The sequence below is a fragment of the Bombina bombina genome, chromosome 6, assembly GCF_027579735.1.
Source record: "Bombina bombina isolate aBomBom1 chromosome 6, aBomBom1.pri, whole genome shotgun sequence".
Taxonomy (NCBI): domain Eukaryota; kingdom Metazoa; phylum Chordata; class Amphibia; order Anura; family Bombinatoridae; genus Bombina; species Bombina bombina.
The window spans coordinates 61,628,453-61,642,202 of NC_069504.1; the positions used below are offsets into that span (position 1 = coordinate 61,628,453).

General features: G+C 43.7%; 1 protein-coding gene across 2 annotated transcripts in view; it reads left to right on the forward strand.

Annotated features, from left to right (window-relative positions):
* The first annotated feature begins 3,102 nt into the window (after positions 1–3,102).
* TAF3 (TATA-box binding protein associated factor 3) overlaps positions 3,103–13,750 on the forward strand; it is a 398,541-nt gene continuing 387,893 nt past the window's right edge. For both annotated transcript variants that reach the window (XM_053716436.1, XM_053716437.1), the window contains exon 1: positions 3,103–3,390. In XM_053716436.1, the coding sequence (XP_053572411.1) occupies positions 3,225–3,390 (166 nt within the window). In that variant the 5' untranslated portion in view covers positions 3,103–3,224. The remainder of the gene's footprint in view (positions 3,391–13,750) is intronic.

Consider the following 13,750-nt stretch of genomic DNA (forward strand, 5'->3'; position numbering starts at 1 on the left):
CATAATACTATCATGTATATAAATATTTAGGGGAAATAATGATAGCAGAGAACAGATAGAGTAATAATAGCACAGTATTTAGACAACAAAAACAGGTACCTATACAACTTAGTATCCAAATGGTAGAATTATAAAAAAAGGATTTATTCTGGATACGCAAGCTTATGTTACTTAAAGGGGTTATATATAAAAATGTAATGAGTACTGGACATAAGCCAATGTTAGTTACTTGGGGTATAAAGGATGGTGGAGAAAATTAAGGGTATCTTATTTTAACTACTAAATTTAGGGGGGAGATAGCTATTTTAAGAATAAATTATGCTAAAGGAGAGGTAGATAGATGCCACGTAGGGTAGATAATAGATATCATGAGAGAGCAAGAGGCTATAGATAACAAAAGGAATATAAATACAGTTAAGGTGCACTATAATATGTTTTACCCTCCTACTGCTATGGGACCTCTATAAATATTTTAAATATAAAATTCAGCTAAACATACAAGATCTACAGCAGAATCACTAGGAGAATTTGCCTATAGAAAACATTACTATAGGATAGCCTGCTATGTCTAGATTGGGAGCCCAGGCTAACATCATACTCAGGTAGAACAAAATGAACAGATATGTAATATAAATGAAAATGTAAGTTGCTGCAATCATCTTGGGACCTCAAATCTCCAAAGTAATATAAGTTTAAAATTGGAAGGTGTATGCATGTTACTAAACCATATAGTGAGTAATATGCAATACAGGACATTTATAGGCTATCTAAAAAAGCTCTCCGTCTGCTAGGAGACAAAACAATGATACTTCTAACTAACCAATAGTAACGAGGGGGACATAGATAATGTAAGTAGTGACTGGATCAACATAGTTGTAAATAGAGATCCCTGCAAAAAGATTTGATTGTGATGGTATAAAGTAGGGAGTAATCATGGCGTCTTGCAACAAGTTATAACTTTGCCAGCGATTCTACCATGGGCGTTAGAGAAAATTAGAGCTTGGTACAGATATTATCTTGTTCCATCAGGTATTGGTTCTAAGCTGAAGTCCTGACATATTAATAGAGTGAGTTAAACTAAGGGTAATTCTAAGCATTTTAAGAAGAATGAGGCAATGTTTCAAAGAACTACAGTGTGCATAATAAACTAAGTAAGAACATTACAGCATTATAAGATATGATTTACAGTATAATTAAACAAGTAAATAATACAATATACTGTTGGAAGAAGAGATAGGATGCTTTCTCCTGAAAATAAGCACAATAATAGTGACTCAAACAAAACCATATTTCCCTCAAACGTCAATTAGAGATAAGTAAATATTAATAACTTAGGTGAATATCTAAGAACTCTGCATGGAGATCTCAAGTAACTCCAGTCTCAGTCACAGAAGAGCGGCATTCTAAACTTGGGCAAGTGAGTCTCATACATATATCTTGTGTCTATTTGCGGTGACTTGCTGGAGAATCCAGTCACTGCTACCCACCCTCACACAGTCTAGCCCACCCCCGTTCTGAAGTAAGGGTGTGGGATCAGCATTAATCCAAAATCGTAGTAAGATTCTTTAGTGTTATTAAAGCAGCAGGTAAAGATGTTAGGTGCGATGACAAGAGGAGCTAGAAACAGATCACTAAGTGATCCGTTTTTATCTGTGAGCTGCGTTGTGCTTAGACAGATGAAAGATCCTGCTCCAAAGCTGTTGGCACTCATGATACAGGACTTGTCTCCCAAAGTAGCGATAGCTTGCGTTAGTCCTGTAGAGTAAGGTCTAGAAGCTGGGGCGTTCTCTAGGAACCGAGTTATGCGATGCTACTGTAGCTATCAGTGTCTCGGTTTGGGTGCGCTGTGCGTAGGAACGAAGTGTCGCCTCTGTGACAGGTTCAGTCGGATTAGGCATCCCAATGCAGGGGTCCGATGTGTGGTTCAAGAGGTTACACTTCATTTGCACTGTTAGGCTGTCAAAGTTAGTCACATCGCTGTATAGGGTCTCAGATGAAGTTATAGCACAGGCGTATGGGATCTGTGTGTGCGGCTAATCGTTCCGGCTGTGGCATGAGGGTAGACAACAGCGACAAGAGGTCCTCTTTCAGACTGTTATAATATGTCTCTAAGAGCTGTTGGGTGCGACGATCCCATAAGGCCAAGGCTTCCATTTTACCAGTGCGATTGGAGTGTAGATGTTTTCCGGCGGCTCCACGTGGCTTAGCTTAGAAACCAGTTGTTAATTTTCTAGCTTCCCAGAATGACTTATTTCTCACTTTTGGGAGAATGATGGAATACGCTGGGTATCCGATGTACTATAGCATAGATTCAGACTTTCTATGTGCGACTTAAAGTATATAATTATAGCCAGAAGCCCGGAGCTCCATGAAGACACGTCTTTCTGCCTCTGTAGTTGGCTCCGCCCCCGAGTAGATTTTTTTTTAAACAAATTTTAAAGTTATGTCTATTTCCACTCCTCCTGTACCATGTGACATCTATCAGCCAATCACAAATGCATATACGTATATTCTGTGAATTCTTACACATGCTCAGTATGTGCTGGTTACTCAAAATGTATAAATCTAAAAAGACTGCAAATTTTGTTAATGGAAGTAAATTGGAAAGTTATTTAAATTTGCATGCTCTATGGGAATCATGAATGTTTAATTTGACCTGAGTGTCCCTTTACGTTCTCTATAGGCGCAAAAAAAATTAAATAAGTAACTAGTCAATTTGATAAGATGTAAAAAAAAATCACCTGCAACAATCTAATTTAACCTATTTTTGGTGCTCCTGTGTGTCTAGGCAAACGTGAACTGAGTAGAATTCAAATTTGTTCAATTTAAGGTGCATTTCTAAATGATAAATAAGGGATTGAGTGAAATGTCCACCATAAACTGAGTTATTCTAAACGTATTAGTCGTCTGGGCAGTTTTTCTGCTATTGGCACATTTTGCCTTAATCCTGGCATTTTCCCCACAACAATTATGGCCGCAGGAATCTTCAATGTCCTGTCACCTTATAACACCTCCTACAACACTAATGGCTGAACTTGTAACCGGAAGTTCGACGATCGATTACCTCTGAGATGGATTGGTTAGACCTGCAGCCTACGATCCTGTACTGCCAGGGAAGGAAAGGCCAAGATGGCGGCGGATGTAAGAGCTCGGAGCGGGCCTAGCGGATAAACCGGGAGAATAACCACCAGCTAGCCCCCCGGGGTGTGATGGCATAAGGCGGGATGTGTGAGAGCTACACGCGCTCGCTGTTGCGGGTGTCGGTGGCGCAGATTTGCCAGGCGCTGGGATGGGACTCTGTGCAACTTACCGCCTGCGACCTGCTAACCGACGTGCTGCAGCGCTACCTGGCCCAGCTGTGCAGGGGAGCTCACCGTTACACCGAACTCTGTGAGTAATGGGACAGGCAGCTGGGGTGTGTGTGACACCGGCTGGTGCATGCAGGTTTATGTGACTGTGTGTGTCAGCTGAGGGTTTGTGCATGTCAGCAGGGTATCATGTTTGTGTACAATGTGTACATTATACACAGTGCTCTGTGACTGCAGCTTGGGTATTCTTATACACAGTGTTCAGTGACTGCAGATTGGGTATTCTTATACACAGTGTTCAGTGACTGCAGATTGGGTATTCTTATACACAGTGCTCTGTGACTGCAGATTGGGTATACTTATACACAGTGTTCAGTGACTGCAGATTGGGTATACTTATACACAGTGTTCAGTGACTGCAGATTGGGTATTCTTATACACAGTGCTCAGTGACTGCAGATTGGGTATTCTTATACACAGTGTTCAGTGACTGCAGATTGGGTATTCTTATACACAGTGCTCTGTGACTGCAGATTGGGTATTCTTATACACAGTGTTCAGTGACTGCAGATTGGGTATAATTATACACAGTGCTGTGTGACTGCAGATTGGGTATTCTTATACACAGTGCTGTGTGACTGCAGATTGGGTATTCTTATACACAGTGCTCTGTGACTGCAGATTGGGTATACTTATACACAGTGTTCAGTGACTGCAGATTGGGTATTCTTATACACAGTGCTCTGTGACTGCAGATTGGGTATACTTATACACAGTGTTCAGTGACTGCAGATTGGGTATACTTATACACAGTGTTCAGTGACTGCAGATTGGGTATTCTTATACACAGTGCTCAGTGACTGCAGATTGGGTATTCTTATACACAGTGTTCAGTGACTGCAGATTGGGTATTCTTATACACAGTGCTCTGTGACTGCAGATTGGGTATTCTTATACACAGTGTTCAGTGACTGCAGATTGGGTATAATTATACACAGTGCTGTGTGACTGCAGATTGGGTATTCTTATACACAGTGCTGTGTGACTGCAGATTGGGTATTCTTATACACAGTGCTCTGTGACTGCAGATTGGGTATACTTATACACAGTGTTCAGTGACTGCAGATTGGGTATACTTATACACAGTGCTCTGTGACTGCAGATTGGGTATTCTTATACACAGTGCTGTGTGACTGCAGATTGGGTATTCTTATACACAGTGCTGTGTGACTGCAGATTGGGTATTCTTATACACAGTGCTCAGTGACTGCAGATTGGGTATTCTTATACACAGTGTTCAGTGACTGCAGATTGGGTATACTTATACACAGTGTTCAGTGACTGCAGATTGGGTATACTTATACACAGTGCTCAGTGACTGCAGATTGGGTATACTTATACACAGTGCTCAGTGACTGCAGATTGGGTATACTTATACACAGTGCTGTGTGACTGCAGATTGGGTATACTTATACACAGTGCTCAGTGACTGCAGATTGGGTATACTTATACACAGTGCTCTGTGACTGCAGATTGGGTATTCTTATACACAGTGCTGTGTGACTGCAGATTGGGTATACTTATACACAGTGCTGTGTGACTGCAGATTGGGTATTCTTATACACAGTGCTCTGTGACTGCAGATTGGGTATACTTATACACAGTGTTCAGTGACTGCAGATTGGGTATACTTATACACAGTGCTCTGTGACTGCAGATTGGGTATTCTTATACACAGTGCTGTGTGACTGCAGATTGGGTATACTTATACACAGTGCTCTGTGACTGCAGATTGGGTATACTTATACACAGTGTTCAGTGACTGCAGATTGGGTATTCTTATACACAGTGCTGTGTGACTGCAGATTGGGTATTCTTATACACAGTGCTCAGTGACTGCAGATTGGGTATTCTTATACACAGTGTTCAGTGACTGCAGATTGGGTATTCTTATACACAGTGTTCAGTGACTGCAGATTGGGTATTCTTATACACAGTGCTCTGGGACTGCAGATTGGGTATTCTTATACACAGTGCTCAGGGACTGCAGATTGGGTATTCTTATACACAGTGTTCAGTGACTGCAGATTGGGTATACTTATACACAGTGCTCTGTGACTGCAGATTGGGTATTCTTATACACAGTGTTCAGTGACTGCAGCTTGGGTATTCTTATACACAGTGCTGTGTGACTGCAGATTGGGTATTCTTATACACAGTGCTCTGTGACTGCAGATTGGGTATTCTTATACACAGTGCTCTGTGACTGCAGATTGGGTATTCTTATACACAGTGCTCAGTGACTGCAGATTGGGTATTCTTATACACAGTGCTCAGTGACTGCAGATTGGGTATTCTTATACACAGTGTTCAGTGACTGCAGATTGGGTATTCTTATACACAGTGTTCAGTGACTGCAGATTGGGTATTCTTATACACAGTGCTCAGTGACTGCAGATTGGGTATACTTATACACAGTGCTCAGTGACTGCAGATTGGGTATACTTATACACAGTGCTCAGTGACTGCAGATTGGGTATACTTATACACAGTGCTCTGTGACTGCAGATTGGGTATTCTTATACACAGTGTTCAGTGACTGCAGATTGGGTATACTTATACACAGTGCTGTGTGACTGCAGATTGGGTATTCTTATACACAGTGCTCTGTGACTGCAGATTGGGTATTCTTATACACAGTGCTCTGTGACTGCAGATTGGGTATACTTATACACAGTGTTCAGTGACTGCAGATTGGGTATACTTATACACAGTGCTCTGTGACTGCAGATTGGGTATTCTTATACACAGTGCTGTGTGACTGCAGATTGGGTATTCTTATACACAGTGCTCTGTGACTGCAGATTGGGTATACTTATACACAGTGTTCAGTGACTGCAGATTGGGTATACTTATACACAGTGCTCTGTGACTGCAGATTGGGTATTCTTATACACAGTGCTGTGTGACTGCAGATTGGGTATACTTATACACAGTGCTCTGTGACTGCAGATTGGGTATACTTATACACAGTGTTCAGTGACTGCAGATTGGGTATTCTTATACACAGTGCTGTGTGACTGCAGATTGGGTATACTTATACACAGTGTTCAGTGACTGCAGATTGGGTATTCTTATACACAGTGCTCAGTGACTGCAGATTGGGTATTCTTATACACAGTGTTCAGTGACTGCAGATTGGGTATTCTTATACACAGTGTTCAGTGACTGCAGATTTGGTATTCTTATACACAGTGCTCTGGGACTGCAGATTGGGTATTCTTATACACAGTGCTCAGTGACTGCAGATTGGGTATTCTTATACACAGTGTTCAGTGACTGCAGATTGGGTATACTTATACACAGTGCTCTGTGACTGCAGATTGGGTATTCTTATACACAGTGTTCAGTGACTGCAGCTTGGGTATTCTTATACACAGTGCTGTGTGACTGCAGATTGGGTATTCTTATACACAGTGCTCTGTGACTGCAGATTGGGTATTCTTATACACAGTGCTCTGTGACTGCAGATTGGGTATTCTTATACACAGTGCTCAGTGACTGCAGATTGGGTATTCTTATACACAGTGCTCAGTGACTGCAGATTGGGTATTCTTATACACAGTGTTCAGTGACTGCAGATTGGGTATTCTTATACACAGTGCTCAGTGACTGCAGATTGGGTATACTTATACACAGTGCTCAGTGACTGCAGATTGGGTATACTTATACACAGTGCTCAGTGACTGCAGATTGGGTATACTTATACACAGTGCTCAGTTACTGCAGATTGGGTATACTTATACACAGTGCTCTGTGACTGCAGATTGGGTATACTTATACACAGTGCTCTGTGACTGCAGATTGGGTATACTTATACACAGTGCTCTGTGACTGCAGATTGGGTATACTTATACACAGTGCTCTGTGACTGCAGATTGGGTATACTTATACACAGTGCTCTGTGACTACCGTTGCTTTGCTAGAGTGTGTGTGTACAGGGGGTACGTTATACACAGTGCTCTGTGACTACCGTTGCTTTGCTAGAGTGTGTGTGTACAGGGGGTACGTTATACACAGTGCTCTGTGACTACCGTTGCTTTGCTAGAGTGTGTGTGTACAGGGGGTACGTTATACACAGTGCTCTGTGACTGCATATGCTACACTGATGTGTGTGAGTTTTATACAGTGATCTCTGGCTGCAGTTGCTTCTCTAGTGTGTGTACAAGGGAGTATCTTATGCATAGTGCTCTTTGACTGCAGAGGTTTCTTTAGTGTGTGTATAAAGGAGGTAGGTTATACAAAGTGCTCTGTGACTACATAAGCTACACTCGTGTGTGTGTGAGCTGGGACTGATCCTTATTACACAGTTCAGTGTGACTTCGGATCCTGCACTGGTATGTGTGAGAGAAGGTGGTACTCTTATACACAGTGGTGTGTGATGCTTTTCTAGTGTGTTTGTTAAAGAGAGAGCAGGGGTTAGTATGTTATACACAGTGGTGTGTGAGATGCTTTTCTAGTGTGCTTGTTAAAGAGAGAGCAAGGGGTAGTATGTTATAAACAGTGGTGTGTGAGATGCTTTTCTAGTGTGTTTGTTAAAGAGAGAGCAGGGGGTAGTATGTTATACACAGTGGTGTCTGAGATGCTTTTCTAGTGTTTGTGAGAGAGAACGGGGTATGGTATGTTATACACAGTGATATGTGACTGCAGATGCTACACTGGTGTAAGAACTGGGGGTATCTTATACACAGTTTTATGTGACTACATGCTACACCGGTGTGAGTGACAGCTGGGGGTTCCATATACACATTGCTGTGTGTCTGCAGATGCTATACTGATGTGACAGCTGGGGGTACCATATACACATTGCTGTGTGTCTGCAGATGCTATACTGGTGTGACAGCTGGGGGTACCATATACACATTGCTGTGTGTCTGCAGATGCTACACTGGTGTGACAGCTGGGGGTACCATATACACATTTCTGTGTCTCTGCAGATGCTATACTGGTGTGACAGCTGAGGGTTCCATATTCACATTGCTGTGTGTCTGCAGATGCTATACTGGTGTGACAGCTGGGGGTACCATATACACATTGCTGTGTGTCTGCAGATGCTATACTGGTGTGACAGCTGGGGGTACCATATACACATTTCTGTGTGTCTGCAGATGCTATACTGGTGTGACAGCTGGGGGTACCATATACACATTTCTGTGTGTCTGCAGATGCTATACTGGTGTGACAGCTGGGGGTACCATATACACATTGCTGTGTGTCTGCAGATGCTACACTGGTGTGAGTGACAGCTGGGGGTTCCATATACACATTGCTGTGTGTCTGCAGATGCTCTACTGGTGTGACAACTGGGGGTACCATATACACATTGCTGTGTGTCTGCAGATGCTATACTGGTGTGACAGCTGGGGGTACCATATACACATTTCTGTGTGTCTGCAGATGCTATACTGGTGTGACAGCTGGGGGTACCATATACACATTGCTGTGTGACTGCAAATGCTATACTGGTGTGACAGCTGGGGGTACCATATACACATTGCTGTGTGTCTGCAGATGCTACACCGGTGTGAGTGACAGCTGGGGGTTCCATATACACATTGCTGTGTGTCTGCAGATGCTCTACTGGTGTGACAACTGGGGGTACCATATACACATTGCTGTGTGTCTGCAGATGCTATACTGGTGTGACAGCTGGGGGTACCATATACACATTGCTGTGTGTCTGCAGATGCTATACTGGTGTGACAGCTGGGGGTACCATATACACATTGCTGTGTGTCTGCAGATGCTATACTGATGTGTCAGCTGGGGGTACCATATACACATTGCTGTGTGACAGCTGGGGGTACCATATACACATTGCTGTGTGTCTGCAGATGCTATACTGGAGTGACAGCTGGGGGTACCATATACACATTGCTGTGTGTCTGCAGATGCTATACTGGAGTGACAGCTGGGGGTACCATATACACATTGCTGTGTGTCTGCAGATGCTATACTGATGTGACAGCTGGGAGTACCATATACACATTGCTGTGTGTCTGCAGATGCTATACTGATGTGACAGCTGGGGGTACCATATACACATTGCTGTGTGTCTGCAGATGCTATACTGGTGTGACAGCTGGGGGTGCCATATACACATTGCTGTGTGTCTGCAGATGCTATACTGGTGTGACAGCTGGGGGTACCATATACACATTGCTGTGTGTCTGCAGATGCTATACTGATGTGACAGCTGGGGGTACCATATACACATTGCTGTGTGTCTGCAGATGCTATACTGGTGTGACAGCTGGGGGTACCATATACACATTGCTGTGTGTCTGCAGATGCTATACTGGTGTGGCAGCTGGGGGTACCATATACACATTGCTGTGTGTCTGCAGATGCTATACTGGTGTGGCAGCTGGGGGTACCATATACACATTGCTGTGTGTCTGCAGATGCTATACTGGTGTGACAGCTGGGGGTACCATATACACATTTCTGTGTGTCTGCAGATGCTATACTGGTGTGACAGCTGGGGGTACCATATACACATTGCTGTGTGTCTGCAGATGCTATACTGGTGTGACAGCTGGGGGTACCATATACACATTGCTGTGTGTCTGCAGATGCTACACTGGTGTGAGTGACAGCTGGGGGTACCATATACACATTGCTGTGTGTCTGCAGATGCTATACTGGTGTGACAGCTGGGGGTACCATATACACATTGCTGTGTGTCTGCAGATGCTATACTGGTGTGACAGCTGGGGGTACCATATACACATTGCTGTGTGTCTGCAGATGCTATACTGGTGTGACAGCTGGGGGTACCATATACACATTGCTGTGTGTCTGCAGATGCTATACTGGTGTGACAGCTGGGGGTACAATATACACATTGCTGTGTGACAGCTGGGGGGTACCATATACACATTGCTGTGTGTCTGCAGATGCTATACTGGTGTGACAGCTGGGGGTACCATATAAACATTGCTGTGTGTCTGCAGATGCTATACTGGTGTGACAGCTGGGGGTACCATATACACATTGCTGTGTGTCTGCAGATGCTATACTGGTGTGACAGCTGGGGTTACAATATACACATTGCTGTGTGACAGCTGGGGGTACCATATACACATTGCTGTGTGTCTGCAGATGCTATACTGGTGTGACAGCTGGGGGTACCATATACACATTGCTGTGTGTCTGCAGATGCTATACTGGTGTGACAGCTGGGGTTACCATTTACACATTACTGTGTGTCTGCAGATGCTATACTGATGTGACAGCTGAGGGTACCATATACACATTGCTGTGTGTCTGCAGATGCTATACTGGAGTGACAGCTGGGGGTTACCATATACACATTGCTGTGTGTCTGCAGATGCTATACTGGTGTGACAGCTGGGGGTACCATATACACATTGCTGTGTGTCTGCAGATGCTATACTGGTGTGGCAGCTGGGGGTACCATATACACATTGCTGTGTGTCTGCAGATGCTATACTGGTGTGACAGCTGGGGGTACCATATACACATTGCTGTGTGTCTGCAGATGCTATACTGGTGTGACAGCTGGGGGTACCATATACACATTGCTGTGTGTCTGCAGATGCTATACTGGTGTGACAGCTGGGGGTACCATATACACATTTCTGTGTGTCTGCAGATGCTATACTGGTGTGACAGCTGGGGGTACCATATACACATTGCTGTGTGTCTGCAGATGCTATACTGGTGTGACAGCTGGGGGTACCATATACACATTGCTGTGTGTCTGCAGATGCTATACTGATGTGACAGCTGGGGTTACAATATACACATTGCTGTGTGTCTGCAGATGCTATACTGGTGTGACAGCTGGGGTTACCATTTACACATTACTGTGTGTCTGCAGATGCTATACTGATGTGACAGCTGAGGGTACCATATACACATTGCTGTGTGTCTGCAGATGCTATACTGGAGTGACAGCTGGGGGTTACCATATACACATTGCTGTGTGTCTGCAGATGCTATACTGGTGTGACAGCTGGGGGTACCATATACACATTGCTGTGTGTCTGCAGATGCTATACTGGTGTGGCAGCTGGGGGTACCATATACACATTGCTGTGTGTCTGCAGATGCTATACTGGTGTGGCAGCTGGGGGTACCATATACACATTGCTGTGTGTCTGCAGATGCTATACTGGTGTGACAGCTGGGGGTACCATATACACATTGCTGTGTGTCTGCAGATGCTATACTGGTGTGACAGCTGGGGGTACCATATACACATTTCTGTGTGTCTGCAGATGCTATACTGGTGTGACAGCTGTGGGGTACCATATACACATTGCTGTGTGTCTGCAGATGCTATACTGGTGTGACAGCTGGGGGTACCATATACACATTGCTGTGTGTCTGCAGATGCTATACTGATGTGACAGCTGGGGTTACAATATACACATTGCTGTGTGACAGCTGGGGGTACCATATACACATTGCTGTGTGTCTGCAGATGCTATACTGATGTGACAGCTGGGGGTACCATATACACATTGCTGTGTGTCTGCAGTTGCTATACTGGTGTGACAGCTGGGGGTACCATATACACATTGCTGTGTGTCTGCAGTTGCTATACTGATGTGACAGCTGGGGGTACCATATACACATTGCTGTGTGTCTGCAGTTGCTATACTGATGTGACAGCTGGGGGTACCATATACACATTGCTGTGTGTCTGCAGATGCTATACTGGTGTGACAGCTGGGGGTACCATATACACATTGCTGTGTGTCTGCAGATGCTATACTGATGTGACAGCTGGGGGTACCATATACACATTGCTCTGTGTCTGCAGATGCTATACTGTGTGACAGCTGGGGGTACCATATACACATTGCTGTGTGTCTGCAGATGCTATACTGATGTGACAGCTGGGGGTACCATATACACATTGCTGTGTGTCTGCAGATGCTATACTGGTGTGACAGCTGGGGGTACCATATACACATTGCTGTGTGTCTGCAGATGCTATACTGGTGTGGCAGCTGGGGGTACCATATACACATTGCTGTGTGTCTGCAGATGCTATACTGGTGTGACAGCTGGGGGTACCATATACACATTGCTGTGTGTCTGCAGATGCTATACTGGTGTGACAGCTGGGGGTACCATATACACATTGCTGTGTGTCTGCAGATGCTATACTGATGTGACAGCTGGGGGTACCATATACACATTGCTGTGTGTCTGCAGATGCTATACTGGTGTGACAGCTGGGGGTACCATATACACATTGCTGTGTGTCTGCAGATGCTATACTGGTGACAGCTGGGGGTACCATATACACATTGCTGTGTGACTGCAGATTCTACACTGGTGTGTGTGAGCAGCGGGTACCTTATACACAGTACTCTGTGACTGCAGATACCACCCTTGTGTGCATGTCTGAGACTGCAGATGCTATGCTGGTGTGTGTGAGAGCAGGGGAGTGCTTTGTAAATATTTTTATCTGGGGACACTGAGTGTGCCTGCCACTGTGTTTATATTAGGAACCCAGCGTGTGCTCACCAATATATGAATACCTGGGACCTTGAATGAGTTCAAAACAATGTGTGCCGTGCTATTGCGTGTATCAGGTATTGTGCTTGTCTGTGGGTGCTCTTGTAACTATTAAAGGGACAGTCTAGTATAAATTAAACTTTCATTATTCAGATAGGACTTTTAATTTTAATCTACTTTCCAATTTACTTTTATCATCAAATTTGCTTTTTTCTCTTGGTATTCTTAGTTTAAAGGGACAGTTCACCCAAAAGCTTTCTCCCCTTTAAATTATTCCCAATGATCCTTTTTACCTGCTAGAGTGTATTAAATTGGCTGCAAGTAGTTTCTTTACCCCTATTTTGGCATTTGAAATAGCTGATTTAGCTTGTGGTTTCCCAACCTATACTGAAAGTTTTGATACTGGAGTATATGTTATTGACAAGCCTAAGTAAACACAGTCAGCAGAAGAGATTACACTCTCAGTGGGGTACAGGATTGTTAAGTAATAAAATAATTTCCCATTGTTCTCTCTATGTATTGAGCTTTGGTGTTCCAGACAATTATAAGATAAGGAAGCAAGTCTGTGTACACACAGTTATAACATAATGAGATCTGATATTACCTTAAGTTCAACCCTTTGTTAATAGGCTGTGGTTTCAAAGCACAAAACCAGCTACTTCATATACACAAAACCGAAAATGCAATTTCTCAAATATTTTATACTCTCCAGCTGGTATAACAAGTCATTGCAAATACATTAATGGAAAAATTATTTTACAGTGTACTGTCCCTTTAAACTAAACATAGGTAGGCTCATATGCTAATTTCTAAGCCTTTGAGGGCTGCCTCTTATCACATGCTTTTTAAATCTCTTTTCAACACAAAGAGACAGAAAGTGCAAG